The 13,323-nt window shown below is 41.3% G+C and overlaps 4 protein-coding genes across 9 annotated transcripts in view; 3 read left to right on the top strand and 1 right to left on the bottom strand.

Moving 5' to 3' along the window:
- The window catches only part of LOC135336778 (uncharacterized), a 171,751-nt gene extending 166,148 nt beyond the window's left edge, over window positions 1-5,603 (top strand). The window contains exons 3-12 of one of the 6 annotated variants that reach the window (XR_010394934.1): window positions 50-1,454; window positions 1,510-1,653; window positions 1,742-1,824; window positions 2,143-2,528; window positions 2,582-2,701; window positions 2,752-3,066; window positions 3,653-3,952; window positions 4,050-4,251; window positions 4,345-4,580; window positions 4,842-5,112. Coding sequence is in view for 3 of the 6 variants with exons in the window: in XM_064532633.1 (XP_064388703.1) it covers window positions 1,635-1,653; window positions 2,143-2,528; window positions 2,582-2,701; window positions 2,752-2,850 (624 nt within the window). In the remaining 3 variants the exon portion in view is untranslated. Of the gene's footprint in view, window positions 1-49; window positions 1,455-1,509; window positions 2,529-2,581; window positions 2,702-2,751; window positions 3,067-3,652; window positions 3,953-4,049; window positions 4,252-4,344; window positions 4,581-4,841; window positions 5,113-5,369 lie in introns of those variants that run through there. The other 5 variants (XM_064532633.1, XR_010394932.1, XR_010394933.1 and 2 more) reach the window with 5 other exon arrangements.
- Window positions 5,604-7,266: 1,663 nt separating this feature from the next.
- Window positions 7,267-7,944, top strand: LOC135337242 (secreted frizzled-related protein 1-like). Its single transcript, XM_064533135.1, has one exon. The coding sequence runs from the start codon at window positions 7,267-7,269 to the stop codon at window positions 7,942-7,944; it is 678 nt and encodes a 225-aa protein (XP_064389205.1).
- Window positions 7,945-10,793: 2,849 nt separating this feature from the next.
- LOC135337270 (ribonuclease H2 subunit C-like) lies at window positions 10,794-12,039 on the bottom strand. The gene is made up of 3 exons (XM_064533184.1): window positions 11,614-12,039; window positions 11,177-11,296; window positions 10,794-10,961 (listed from the first exon to the last, which is right to left on the bottom strand). Exons 1-3 carry the CDS (start codon window positions 11,956-11,958, stop codon window positions 10,911-10,913), a joined length of 516 nt encoding a protein of 171 aa, XP_064389254.1. The 5' UTR covers window positions 11,959-12,039; the 3' UTR covers window positions 10,794-10,910.
- Window positions 12,021-13,255, top strand: LOC135337271 (small ribosomal subunit protein eS26-like). The gene is made up of 5 exons (XM_064533185.1): window positions 12,021-12,112; window positions 12,281-12,373; window positions 12,482-12,566; window positions 12,725-12,855; window positions 13,017-13,255. Exons 1-5 carry the CDS (start codon window positions 12,110-12,112, stop codon window positions 13,173-13,175), a joined length of 471 nt encoding a protein of 156 aa, XP_064389255.1. The 5' UTR covers window positions 12,021-12,109; the 3' UTR covers window positions 13,176-13,255.
- The last annotated feature ends 68 nt before the right edge of the window (window positions 13,256-13,323 follow it).

The following is a 13,323-nucleotide window of genomic DNA, read 5'->3' as shown; positions in this document are numbered from 1 at the left end:
AAGGGTTTAACCGTCTTTGGTTTCTTTTAATATTGTCCTATACTCACAGGACTGGAGTATGACCTGCTCATTCTTGGGGCTAAGAAAAGATTACATTGTACAAAAGAAGAAGGTAGTTTAGTGATAGTAATTATGTAGCAGACAAAAATAAAAACAAATCGAATATAAGTAGTTCATAGAGGAATTATGTATTCAGGGGGGGACTCGCCCCTCCTGAGATACAAGGTTGATATTGTCCATGTAGACAGGTCTGTGCAGCGATGAACGGCTTCCTCTAATGCACATTATTGCAGAGCGGATCGATGCAAAGGATAGCCTGCATCTGAGCCATCCCATTACTGCTGGGTACGGATTTTGTCTTTTCGAGGATAATAGATCAGCGAGCCTCTTGTAGAACGTTGCTGCTTCTTTGCCCATTCCTCCCCAGGTTGAGAGGACTAAGGGTGTGAAGACTCCCCGCTCGATTTCTCTGACCCTTTGTCCGTATTCCCTTTTTTTTGCTTGCTCGTGTCTCCTGTAGGCATCTCCGGAACGGTTACTAGGTGCGTTAGGGTAGAATACCCTTACATCAAAAAATGCATCTTGGTGGTTGTTCCAGAAGCCTCTTGCACGAATATCGGGGCGAGCATGGTTGCTTGTGTTTACTGATCTGGCAGAGAAGAGCTCTCCAGTGAGGGGCTGGAGGGGTGGCTCTGTAGCGACATTATGGCATACTTCTGTGAGCAGTGAGGCTGTGATGTCACGAATTTCGTTGTGGCGAATAGTCGGGAAGCCCCCCATGTGGCAAATCATGGCGTGATCTACAGAGAAGTTTGCACCACAGTTGCATGTTTAGGCCTAGTTGTTCGCCTAACCGTTATAAAAGCGAAAACTCGGCCTGGGATCGAGGCTAATGAATGACGTTGTAACGGATTGGAGTTATGCACTCGCCAAATTTCTTGTTTCTTCGCTTTTTCGCCGCGCTTTTCTTTTCCTGGCAATCCTAGCAACGTTCACATTGCAAATGTTTTTTAGTTTTGATTATTATATATCTGTAGCTGTAGAACCATGCAGAGTTTCTGTCTTGCAAAATACGTGCAGCTGTGTGCGCGCATGCGCGCACACAGCTGCATGATTGAGCTCCTCCCATAATTATGCTGCAATGTCCTTGGATCAAGCATGCAGTAGATCTACGTAGTATTCTATACCTTTGATCTATCCGAGGCTTTGTTGCAATTCATCACTTCTGCTGTTACAAGAGGAACAACCTGCATTGCAGAAATGTCCGGAGGTACTAGAGGACGATGGTATTTCAAGATGTTGTTAGGAGGATTGGAAGGCATTGCAGTTGTGAGAAACAAAGCTGAGCTGAGGAAAGCCTCTTGGAGCAATTTCACATGTTTCAACCCCATCAAATCAGAAAACTTGCGCGGAAGCCACAACTCAAGGGTTTCTAGAGCATGCATGCTATTCAGGTAGAATTGTATTTGGCTGTACACTGAATGTCATATACTAAGTATAATTATATAGGTGCAATTCAAGAATGGGAGTTATATCGTACTTAATTGCCTTCTTCTTGAATGGAACCAGAGCAATTTCAACCACGAGTTTAAGCTGTCGGCGCCTAATAACAAGTCCCTGGATTTCATAAAGGCATGGAATACATTCACAGAGGTATACTATGATATAATTATGTGAAGGTTTTGCTCTATAAATAAATGTTGAGCCAGTCGATCATTAACAAAACTGTGACGTCTCACAGTTTAGTGCACGTGTGACCAGGAGTTTTCACTTGATAGTGATGCGTCCAGTTCCAGGGAAAACCTAACTCCACCAACTGCAAAGGTATTTAAACACAGCGATCCCCTTGATGATGCCATCTTCATCAAGCGACAAGTTATATATAAATACTATTCACACAATCTTAAAAGACGTACAGTGGAACCCCTCTATAACAGACACCTTTGGGGAACAATGTTTTGGCCTTCATACAGAGGTGCATGGCCTTTGTTGAGAGGTTGTTTTGTACACAAACTGTTCATTGGGGACCTAGGTGTCTGGCCGTTATATAGCAGCTGGCCTTTATTCGGAGGTAGTTGTTAACAAAGGTTCCACTGTAGCATGATTGTATAAATTTACACTATAATTATTTGTACACCGCAGGTACATTTGATCTGCTTCTCAACACCCTAGTAAAACCACATGAGGCCAAACGGTGTGTTAGACCAGTAGACACATCGTTTGTTAAGGCTCTGGCAGCAAGGTTCGAAGAGGACCCTTCATCTCCTGGTATACCACCCATTGCAGCACTATGTGTATCTGTTCCCTCAAAAGAAGCCTTCGACACAAAAAGAAAAGATGGCTACAGGTACGAGGTATTAGGAGGGCAGCACTCAGCTCTGGCAAGAAAAGAGAATCCAGAAAACATGGCTCTTCAGAGAGTCCTAGCAGAAGTCTATATTGGGCTCACAGATGATGAATCCCTCCATTTAGCTTCACGGCACAACGTCAACGGGCATTTTGTGCACAAAATGACGCACAGAGACTATGTGAGTTATTTTATGCGCTATACAAACTATAATATTATACTTGCAATGACTAGGTTGAAGCATGTCGTTTCAAACTCTTTGCATTGGCTGGCACAGAGTCCAGCGGGGAAACCCCAGAAACCAAGTCACACACAGAGTGGAGGGACATATGCAAGCATTGCATACTACCACAGGTAAGATTTGTATTGCAATGGCCGATTACATGCACTGACCGCTCAATTAGGACATGGGAAGGTGCACTATGGACAATGTCTTCAATCAGGCCTCGTTTAAGAGTGATGTTTGGAAGCTGCATGGTGTCCACTATCATGGACAAGTTTGAGGAGGGGGAGTTAAAAGACCAGACCCTCAGCACAAAATCTCTTATTACGAAGCCTGAATTCAGGCAACAATACTTGAGCCCAATTCAGTGCTTGCCTGAGGAATTTAAGCTTGATGTTCTGCAGGATGTAGTTGATGGAGATCTTAGTTTGGCAGAGCTTCGTGAAAAGGTGGTAAACTACCGATCAATGCGGATTATTGAGTGAACCTTTTGCAAGTAAGATTTTTATTGCAAATATAATAATTGTATTGGCATAATTATATCTGAATAATTTCGCAATAATATGCATGTCTTAGAAAATCATATACACGTACATAATACATCAGGGTCGTAAGAACCAGGGGGGCTGGGGGGCAGAAGCCCCTCTGGTTTTTAGACTGTGAAATGGGGTGGGGCTCCTCTGCAGAGTCCAGCAGATCACGTACTGTGTTGTCTTTCTCCTGTTTATAAACTTTGATCTGAGAACATACAAAATTAATGTCAAAAAGTTCCCCCTCCTGGACCCACCTCTGCGTCGCAAGGGGTGGGTCTATTCCTTTTTTCTGCCCCCCCTCACCTAAAACATCTTCTTACGGCCCTGTACATGTACAGTGTACTTCACTTTATATAGATAAGACCACCAAATTGCATTGCTAAAGTGCTTATACTTATAATTATCTGAGACACTGTTTAGGGAGTTTACACGTATTTAGAGACCCTCAGGGCTTATAATAATTATAGTAGAACTCTCACTGCATTTTTGATACTACAACAAGCCCTTTGCTGTACATGCATTCATGGACGTTAAAAAATATTTTTGTAGAATCACGAGTACTACCTGGGAGGAAGCTAATCGGAAGTACCCTGAACACACCAATCCTGAGCGTTTGGAGTCATTCACTGCAGTCTTCACAAAATCCCCAAAAAATCCACCTTCATTTCAGGCATATTGTGAGGGTGCTTTGCAGTCTGCCACTCGTGCCGCCACAGATATATTCACTCACCAACAGTCCAAAGTACACCTTGTTGAAGACACTATATTTTCAACATCATTTGAAAAATTTCGGGCAGCACATGCCACATATACATGGGTGCAAAGCTGTTTGTTGCAAACGTACAAAAAGTAAGATGCAACTTTTACTGTATTGAGATTTGTGTGCTTCATACATGACAATACAAGCATGGGTATGGTTATTGATTTTTTGTCGTGTACATTGCAGGAATGGACGAAGGAAGACATACTGAATGTGATTTTCACTTGTAGGCAGGTAAATACCATTCCTGAGAAAACTCTCTCACTGTACAACATTGTACTAATCGGAGAAGACCTATCACAGCTTGAAACAACACAGTCAGCAATGGAGAGTTGTTACAGTTGCGTTAGTGTTTGCTATTGGCACAACAGCTCTCTAGCTTCGAGACGTGAGTAAAAAGTATAGCTTCATCCGGCATCATACTGCTGCATGCCAATCCTAATGCAATTACGCAAACAATAACAAGATGTTTTCATTGCAGGTAGCTCCCTAGGGTTTGTGCCAGCACTGGGCTTCGTCATAATTGGCCACTACTCTGTCAACGGAGAGTTGTTGAAGGAACACTTCAACACAGCACCTGAGGCCCAGAGATCCAATGTGTTTTTGTCAGATGTTAAGGATGTTGCTGACGGTGTGCCAACAAGTGTGTATATGAGTCACTGATCTACACACTCTCATATAAAGGACAGTGCATCATTGATGCCACAACAGGAAGTGGTATGTACACGAGTTATAGTTTCTATAATTATAATAATCAGAGAAAAGACTATAACCATGCATGCACATAAACAATGCTTAATTAAAATTCTGATACATTGTAGTTCTTGTGTATGTGCACATTTATTAAATACCTGTGTAGTAGTGCACGTATAGTAAGCATTGTAAACATCTGGGTCCTAAATTTAGCACTTGCTCTTGGGTTCTAAATTTAGGACTGAATATGCTCTTAAATCATTAGAACCACTCCAAAAATTGCAGGAAATTGTGCAGTCGCAGCTCTCAAGTGCAAGAGGAATGTCGTTATTATTAAATAGGGCATGAGTGAAGTACGAGCTGCATGCACTTCTGAAGCTGCAGTGCTCATTTGGCTTAGAGTGACTGATCTGCATGAGTGTGCTTATGAACTTTATTTATGCGATAGTGTAGTTTAATTATTATTATGATCATGTTGCTTGAATATTTCAGCAATCACTCAGATTTACAAGAATGTTATTCGGTAGATTCTCACTTTGAGTATATTTCACATTAAGTGGTGATCTGAAAAACTGCTTTGGGGGTTACAATTTGTAAAAATCAATCTATAGTATTCGAAGAAATCAATGATGATATAGAAAGTTTTACTAAACGATAATGGGAGCTTTTAGGACGCACTGTGTTTTATACGATATATAAGATTAACAGTCGTCTGGTTTCTATATAGATAGATCAATACAATTATTCATGTGCATGAACAGCCATGATATCACCTCAGTGCTTTAGTTTAACTATCGTTTACTTATCTCACAGTTTGCCCTGGCGTCAGTGGTGCTGCGTCTACCGTTGCCGTGCCAATGATGATGATCACTGGAATAGTTGTGACTATGTCTTCACTGTTTTAAGCAGTCACAACATCAAGAACTACTTAGAATTGAGATTCAAACACAGCTATATAGTTAGTAGTGCTACATGTAGAAATGCATGTACCTGAATGTGTAGATATTAATTAACTATAATAGACTTATGAATATAATTATATGTAAACAGTTAAATTTTCATGACGATTTGGGTCAATTATAAAAATAATATTGTTTGTGCGTGTGTGGGGAGTATAGTGTCTGTGAATTGAAATAATTATCATACATGATAATTATTATAGCAGCTATAAACCGCTGTGTAATTACATTCCATGCATGCATGCATTGCTTAATATATATAATTATAGGTGCTTATTCTCTGACTTTAACTCAGTACGAATGCTTGCACCAGCTGTAGACATCTTTCTTCTATAATAATTATAGGGAGTTTGTCAAAAACAGCTATTATATTAGATTGATCCTATATAGCTAGAGGGCTACTATTACTACTAGCTAAATCAAAATCATGCATGCACAGTAAATACAATAGTGCTGCCCAGGTGCTGCCTGCACTCACTATAGAATGGCTTTTTGGTTATAACAGAAGACAATCTAGTGCATTCATTTTGTGCATTATAAGCAGGCTAGTAGTTTCTCATCAGCCCCTTCATATGGCTTCTATAGCCTTCTCCTCATTGAGGTGTGGCCGAAATTAATGAGTTACACCCAGCCACATGGCAAAATGACTGTATTTGTGGCTTTATATTGCCTAGAGATTTTCGCCATTACATTGAATTTTGGAGCATTTGGAATCATCTATTAAAACGGCATTTGGTGCATTCTCCGGTACAGTCATTGATCTCTTGAACTTTGCTTTGCAAAACAAGCAAGAGCTAGAACACTTAACAGAGAAAGCTAGATTTATTTAAGTGCTAATGCTTGAACCTTGCTTGAACACTTAATTAAGAAACAGAGAAAGCTATAGATTAAGTACTAATAATCGTCACATAGATCTACACCAAATCTTCTGAAGAAGGGTCAGAAGGAGATCACTTGCGAAAGCTTTAATGTGCTGAGTCGGCACTATTTTCGTGTTTAGTCACTCAGTGAAGGGTGGGCCTTGCGAGACTAATTTCCTTGATGATCATTAGCCTTGAGAGCCATTTGTTCCTGAAAGAACGCCTGGTCAAGTTCCAATGTAGAACTTGTCTAATTGGTCCAGGAATTTCTTGGACTGGTAATTGCCCGCACACAATAACCATACTTGCCCGTGAATATCATTATGATGTAATTGTGATCATTTCCTGTTCACAAAATTGTCTGTGGCAAATATTAATGACTATGATCCAGCAAATGAAGTTTTCTTGGGGTTTACTATTATTTAGCAGTAGTTCCATTGCTAAGCTTTATTGGAGCTTAATAACCCAGCTCAAGAGCAGAAACGTTGAAAATCCGGGATATCTGAGGTGAATAGCAGTTTCTTTTCGGGACAGGGGTGCTAGATCTACATCTGGGACAGTCTCGGCTAATTCGGGACAGTTGGCAGAGACTGGTACATGCACAGCTTGCTTGTAGATAGATCTAATACTTTTTTTTTATTGTGATCATTTTCCTATTCACAAAATTGATACGCTGAATTTTTTATCCGCAAATGATACAGCAAATGGCTAGATGACCCATGCGCCAGTAGCTATCTCTGAAAACTGCTGACCAGACACAAAAATAGTGCCGACTCAGCATATTATATAAATACTGCAACCATCTGATTGGAGGTGGAATTCCACCAGCAGAACAAAACTGTAGAAAAAGTACAAAATAGACACAAGCTAGATATAGCTCTAAAAAATAAAATGACTTCACTTCTACCATTCTATCTGCTGCTCCTATGGGCAACAAAAAGCGATGGCCAAACCACTGTGACTGGGAACACAATTACAGAAGCTTCACCTTGCACCCCATTGACTGTTGATGCCATCTTTTGTGAAAACACTGGCTATTATGCAGAAGCTGTTACCTATTTGCCGAATGCAAGAGGTCACGAAACACTACAGATGGCTGCTGCGGAGTTAAACGATTTCATTGGACTTGTCAACAGTAACTGTTCCAATGCAATTTCATTTTTTCTTTGTGCTTTCTATGTGCCAGCATGTTTCGAAGTTCCCAGTCCGGGATCGAATGTTTTGTTTAAGCCTTGTCGAAATCTTTGTGAGTATGTGCAATCTCGGTGCGAATCTGTACTTGTGTCAAATGGATATGATTGGCCGCCGTATTTCAACTGCTCACTAGATACTTTTGCCGAAACACCAACCTGTTTCGGACCTCCCGATCCAAGTATTCTTGATCCCTCAGGCACTACACAAGCAACAGATCCCATTTCATCCACCTCTGAACCAAGTACCACAGCGGTTACTGGTACTGTTACTACTGTGTCACCTACAAGTGGTGCTGTCATGACGCAAGCAAGTCTGCTACCAGTCTCACTCTCTCTGGTACTAAGTATTTTAATGGTATTCAAGTTCCAGCACTGAACCATACCGTGATTTTAATGCTATAAAATAATGTTCACTGATTGTGTACATATATACATGCATGTATATATATAACAGTAGTATAGTATATAGCATTGTGCACTCTATTACATGTATTTCAAGTGAACGTAGAATTTAAAGTTTTTCAGTTTTGTAGAAAAGTCAAGATTGATTGTACAAGATCGGGTTTCGAACGCGAGGTTCTTTTGATCTCCATGCTTTGCATACAATTCAAAATCCTGCAGGCAAAAGGTTAATATATATAGATTGAAGAACCTACCCCCAACTATTAATTATTGCAGACTTAATCAGTGTTTGCATGCATGTGGAACTATATAGGCCTTGGCGGATTATGCTCATGATAATATTGCTTGCTATTCCCCTATATTTTTTCTTCTATTTTTCTCAATTACGGTATGGCGCGAAATTTTCTAGGCACTTATATTTCGTGGATTAGCCTCTAAAAGCTATTTCGTTGCACAATGTTCGCGGAATGACTGCTTACCGGAAGCCACGCCTTTAAATCTATGCATGTTATAGCAGGTAATTCAATTTTTGTGGACTTAATTTTCGTGTAGGATTCTAACCCACGAAATCCGCGAAAATTAAGCCCCTCGAAAATTTAGCGCTATACGGCAAACTGATTTTTAAGAGTCTATAATTGAGTGTCTGAGTCACACATGCAGTATAAAGATTCAAGCTGTTTAACTGCTGATATAATAGTTTATTTGCTTGCACTTGAAACTCAAATCTTCTCGTTTATCAGTGCCGTCAAAGTCCCAGCATTATTCTCAATGCTCAGGAGTACCTATTTTTCTCTAATTCGCTAAGGCATACAGGTGGTAAATAATAATAAGTACATGCAATTGCTATAATACTATAGGTACAGAGTCGTAGCCTCGTCCCTAGGCTGATTTGTTTCTAAAGAAAAGTTTAAAAATTGGCCTGGGAATGAGGATAACAACAGTACTATAATTTAACAGCTGGAAATACAAGTCAATAGCTATAATTGCTTAATTGCTTGCTATTTTGGGCATGCAAGTGATGAGACAACTACATAATCTGGTAATTAGTAGTACTCCTAAAGTAAGTTCCAGCAGCTGTTGTTGGAAGCTAACATAATTATAAGAGCATGCACTGAAGCCTTACTTTGTGTGTGGTAGCCTGGTACACTGCCTCCGTCTTCGCTTTTTTGCGTAGAGGCGGGTACTCTAGCCTCGATCGCAGGCCGAGTTTTCGCTTTTAAGCGAAAACTCGGGCCTCAGCCTGACTGTATTTTTTTTCATGGTAACAGCTCATGTAATATCAAACAGTACAAATGTACAAAAGCAACAGACCAAAAGATAAGAGGGGGGGGCATACAGTTTAGCGGATACCATCCGCTGAAGGAGGTAAAGTTTGTTGGCGATGAAGCCACAGGCAGGCATTTCCTCTCCAAAGTGCAATGGCCAGGCGATGAAACAGATGCTTCTTGGTGGAGGATGTGGAATGTGTCATGGTTACTCTCCGGTCGATGGCATTTCCGATGGCACCTATGATGTTGATTGCTTCTTCACCTAGACCTCCTAGTGTTTCTGCCACAATGGGAATGAAGTTTACACCTATGGAGCGGCAGGCCTGTAGATGGGTGGTGAGCTTGCATCTAACTCCGACTTCTAGGGCGTGTCCAGGGGAGAAGGCAGCTTCATGAATGAGGGTTTGCTGGAGCGGTGAAATAACATGGACGTCCAAGGCAGGGGCCTGCCACCTTGCCAAGTTGGGAGGAAGACGTCAGCGGGTCTTGACAGGGATTCTGGGATTAAACCTTGGGCCTCGCGGGATGGTCCAAGAGCTGCAGATTGAGCGGCTGAAAAAATGACATCTCTGACCGCATTGTGGCGGTGATTCTGACTGTATGCGCATGCGCATGCGCAATTATTACGCACATTCTACACCCACTCCATTTCAGAGTGTGGTGCACCTGAACTTTTATGGTTCACTGCATTTGGGTACATTTCCCATAAAATGGAGTGGATGAAATGCTCATCTTGTTTCTCTGGCCCCTCTATTGTCTCTCTCTCTCTTGGAAGTTGTGGACATTTCATTTGTAGCACCTGCTACCAGAAAGCTACAGGGCTGCAAAGAAATAGTCAAGCTAAAGCCGGCCTCTCAGCATGTTTGGTTTGTAAGAAACCATGCTCTCTGGTATCTCTGGCAAAAGAAGCAAAATTGAGCAAGGATGTGCAACGATATTTCAGTGATCCGGCAACTGGTTTGAAAAAGCTCACTCAAGCTCTTGATTTTCAACGGAAAGTCTACCAATCGAGTGTAGACCTATCCCAAAAGCAATCGCCAGTGGAAGCTGAAGATGGAGATAGTGGAGATGATGAACAGCTGAAAATTATTCATGATGCTTTAATAGATAATGGAAAACAATTGTCTGAAGTGTTGCAAGTGCTTCGACAAAGAGCTGCTTCCTTGGGTATTAAATTACCAACAAGAAACAAGAGTGTGATCTCGTCAAATCCACTTACTCCAGTCGGGGCCAATTTATCACTTAGTACGAGACGACCAAATGGTAGACTAACACCAATTCAAACTGCCCCAATCTCCTCGAGCAGATTTCAAACACACACCACTCATTCAAATCGTACTACTCATGTGAAGAAAATTTTAACTCCAAGCCATGGTGCCAACAACACAACGCCAGTTCATAGACTGCCCCCACAATCATGTCAACGAGTCGCTCAAACTGGAACTCCTCTACAGGGCACCCTGACTGTCCCATTACAACCGTATATCTCAGCTACTCCAATGCCTACAGAAGCACACACTATTGGTCAAATTCGCAACCCATTTATTTGACAGTGTAAAGTGACTGAAGTCTTCATTGTACAGTATAACATTGACTCATTAAAATGCTGATCGTGTCTGGGACATAATTATTATGCTCATCGTCAAATAATTATTACGTAATAAACTCTAACTTAGTCTGTAATTATAGAGTTGTCTTTCTTGAAGGGCAGTGGCTTGTGGAGCTGCATGGATAGAACAGTATACAAAATTATATAACTGAAATGGTTCATGAATGTACATGCAGTGATCATATAAAAGATAGGTGGTTATTTTTAGGAGCAGCCTCTAGCTCTATGAAGGACAGTATTTACAGCCTAATGTATCCTACATGTCTATAATAATGCTGAGGCTCCACTATACACACTACACACACTACACACACTACACACACAGTCACCGTTTGAGCGAGGTTGTTCCACGCCATAGCCTGAATGAGTTTGTCGTCAGTGGTGGGGGTAGACTGAAGATTCCAATAAGTGAATTCTGAGAACTCACCACGACCTACAAACTCTCTCTCCTAATACAAGGAGAGAAAATTGGCTAATATACTCTAGCAACTAACCAGGGTAAAAGTCTCTATTGATTACAGCAGGAGTGCATGCATACACTCCTGATTACAGTGGTACCCTTTATAACACACACCTTTGAATTGGCATTTGCTAAGAGATCATTTTGCACACAAATTGTCCATTTAGGACCTGGGTGTCTCGCCATGTCGATGTATTACCGTTGGTTCTAATTTTTTCAGGGGTGGACCGTTAAGACTGTATTATTAGCAGGAAGCTTTAACTGAATCATGTACACACACACACACACACATACACACACACACACCTCATCTCCATGGGACTGATCAGGCTCTCTCAACACAACACCAGTAAGACCTTCAGGTATAGCAATATTCACACCCTTTAATCTTCGGCCTCTGAAAGTAGCCGTACAAACTTGGATCGGTTTGTCGGCACAGTCTTTGGCAGTTGATAAATGAATCGTCTCGTTAGTAGCTCTAATGACAGGGGCAAAGTAAGTATCGATCTTTGCAGATGAGCATCCCTCCACGCCCTCACACTCGACTTTGCAGGGCAGCAGATGCACTGTTGATTTAGAGGCTGTATGATGGTGGCTGATCTTTATTTCTTGGTTTATAGAGCTTTCATTTTCTGAGCTAAGAGTATTCATTGTAAGTAAATTAGGCAAACATCCTTACATGTACATAAAACCTACTTTGGTTCTTAAGCAGAGTTCTAAGGTCACTTTTGAGTTTGGTACAAAGGTTATAATTATTGCTACTGCGCATGTGCAAATCCTTTCCAGCCACGAGGTCGAGAAAATGGTGAGTGTGCTTTAGGAATAGGACTTCTTTGAGCCTTTTAAGACCCATTTGGAGTACATTTAGACTAATTCTGTCCCCTTTGTGTGCCCTGTGTGCCCTGTGTGTGGTAGTCAGTTATTTTAGTTAATCAGCAACATTTTATTTGAATGTGAAGTTTTTGTCTTTCAGACTAAGAAAAGACGAAATGGTGGACGTTCTAAGAAGGGCCGTGGTCATGTGCCCCATGTGAGATGTACTAACTGTGCCCGATGTGTCCCTAAGGTATGTGGTTGACTGTCGTGTGAGTGTGGATGATTTTTATTTAGACATGGGTGTGGGGTTGGTGAAACCACCTTGTAATCGTACTGACCATCTGTTTTCCCTTCTTAGGACAAGGCAATCAAGAAGTTTGTCATTCGTAACATTGTGGAAGCTGCAGCTATTAGGGATCTCTCAGAGGCTTCTGTATACGACAGTAAGGATTTACTGTTAAAATCTACCTACACGGTTTTGTTGTCAACGTGTTAATACATAGTTGCTTTGTAGTGTATGTAGGTTCTTGAAACTTTAATATTAGTGTTGATCGATTTAATAAAATGTTTTTGTCAACTAATACCAAACCCCCTTCTTCAGGTTACCCTCTTCCGAAGCTATACGCCAAACTCTTGTACTGTGTTAGCTGTGCCATCCACTCCAAAATTGTTCGCAATCGCTCTTCGGAACAGAGGAAGGACAGAACTCCACCCCCAAGATTTAGGCCAAGGGTGAGGCAGCACTGCAGTACTAATTGTGTTCCTGTACTTGTTTTGTTTCCATTTTTTGCTTGAGAAAAATACAGGCTGTATTTATTTCAGTAGGCCTGATATTGTTCTCTTTAAGAAATTGTTTTTCACTTACCCCTCCCTCACACTTTACGCACACACAGCAACAGACAGACGATTCAGGTCCTCGCACTGGTGGTGGTGGTGGTGGTGGCGGCGGTGGTGGTGGTAACCAAGGGCAACGTGAAGGAGGGTGGGGTAATGCCTCGAAGCCTGCCGCTACGACTACTACTACTACAACTACAGCCACGGCCACAGCATGAACTAACACTGCTCTGGGTGTATAAATACCTCACTATGTGGCTTTATAAGGGATAATTTTGTGAATTTAATATTAAAGTTATTCATAGTTGTGGGTGGAGGCTGGTGCATTCTTTATCATGTGACAATTAAATAAAGCTGTGTGTTTGC

This window comes from Halichondria panicea, chromosome 6 (assembly GCF_963675165.1).
Source record: "Halichondria panicea chromosome 6, odHalPani1.1, whole genome shotgun sequence".
In the NCBI taxonomy this organism is placed as follows: Eukaryota; Metazoa; Porifera; class Demospongiae; order Suberitida; family Halichondriidae; genus Halichondria; species Halichondria panicea.
Note: the sequence above shows the minus strand (reverse complement) of the source record. Positions and strands in the feature narration are given on the sequence as shown.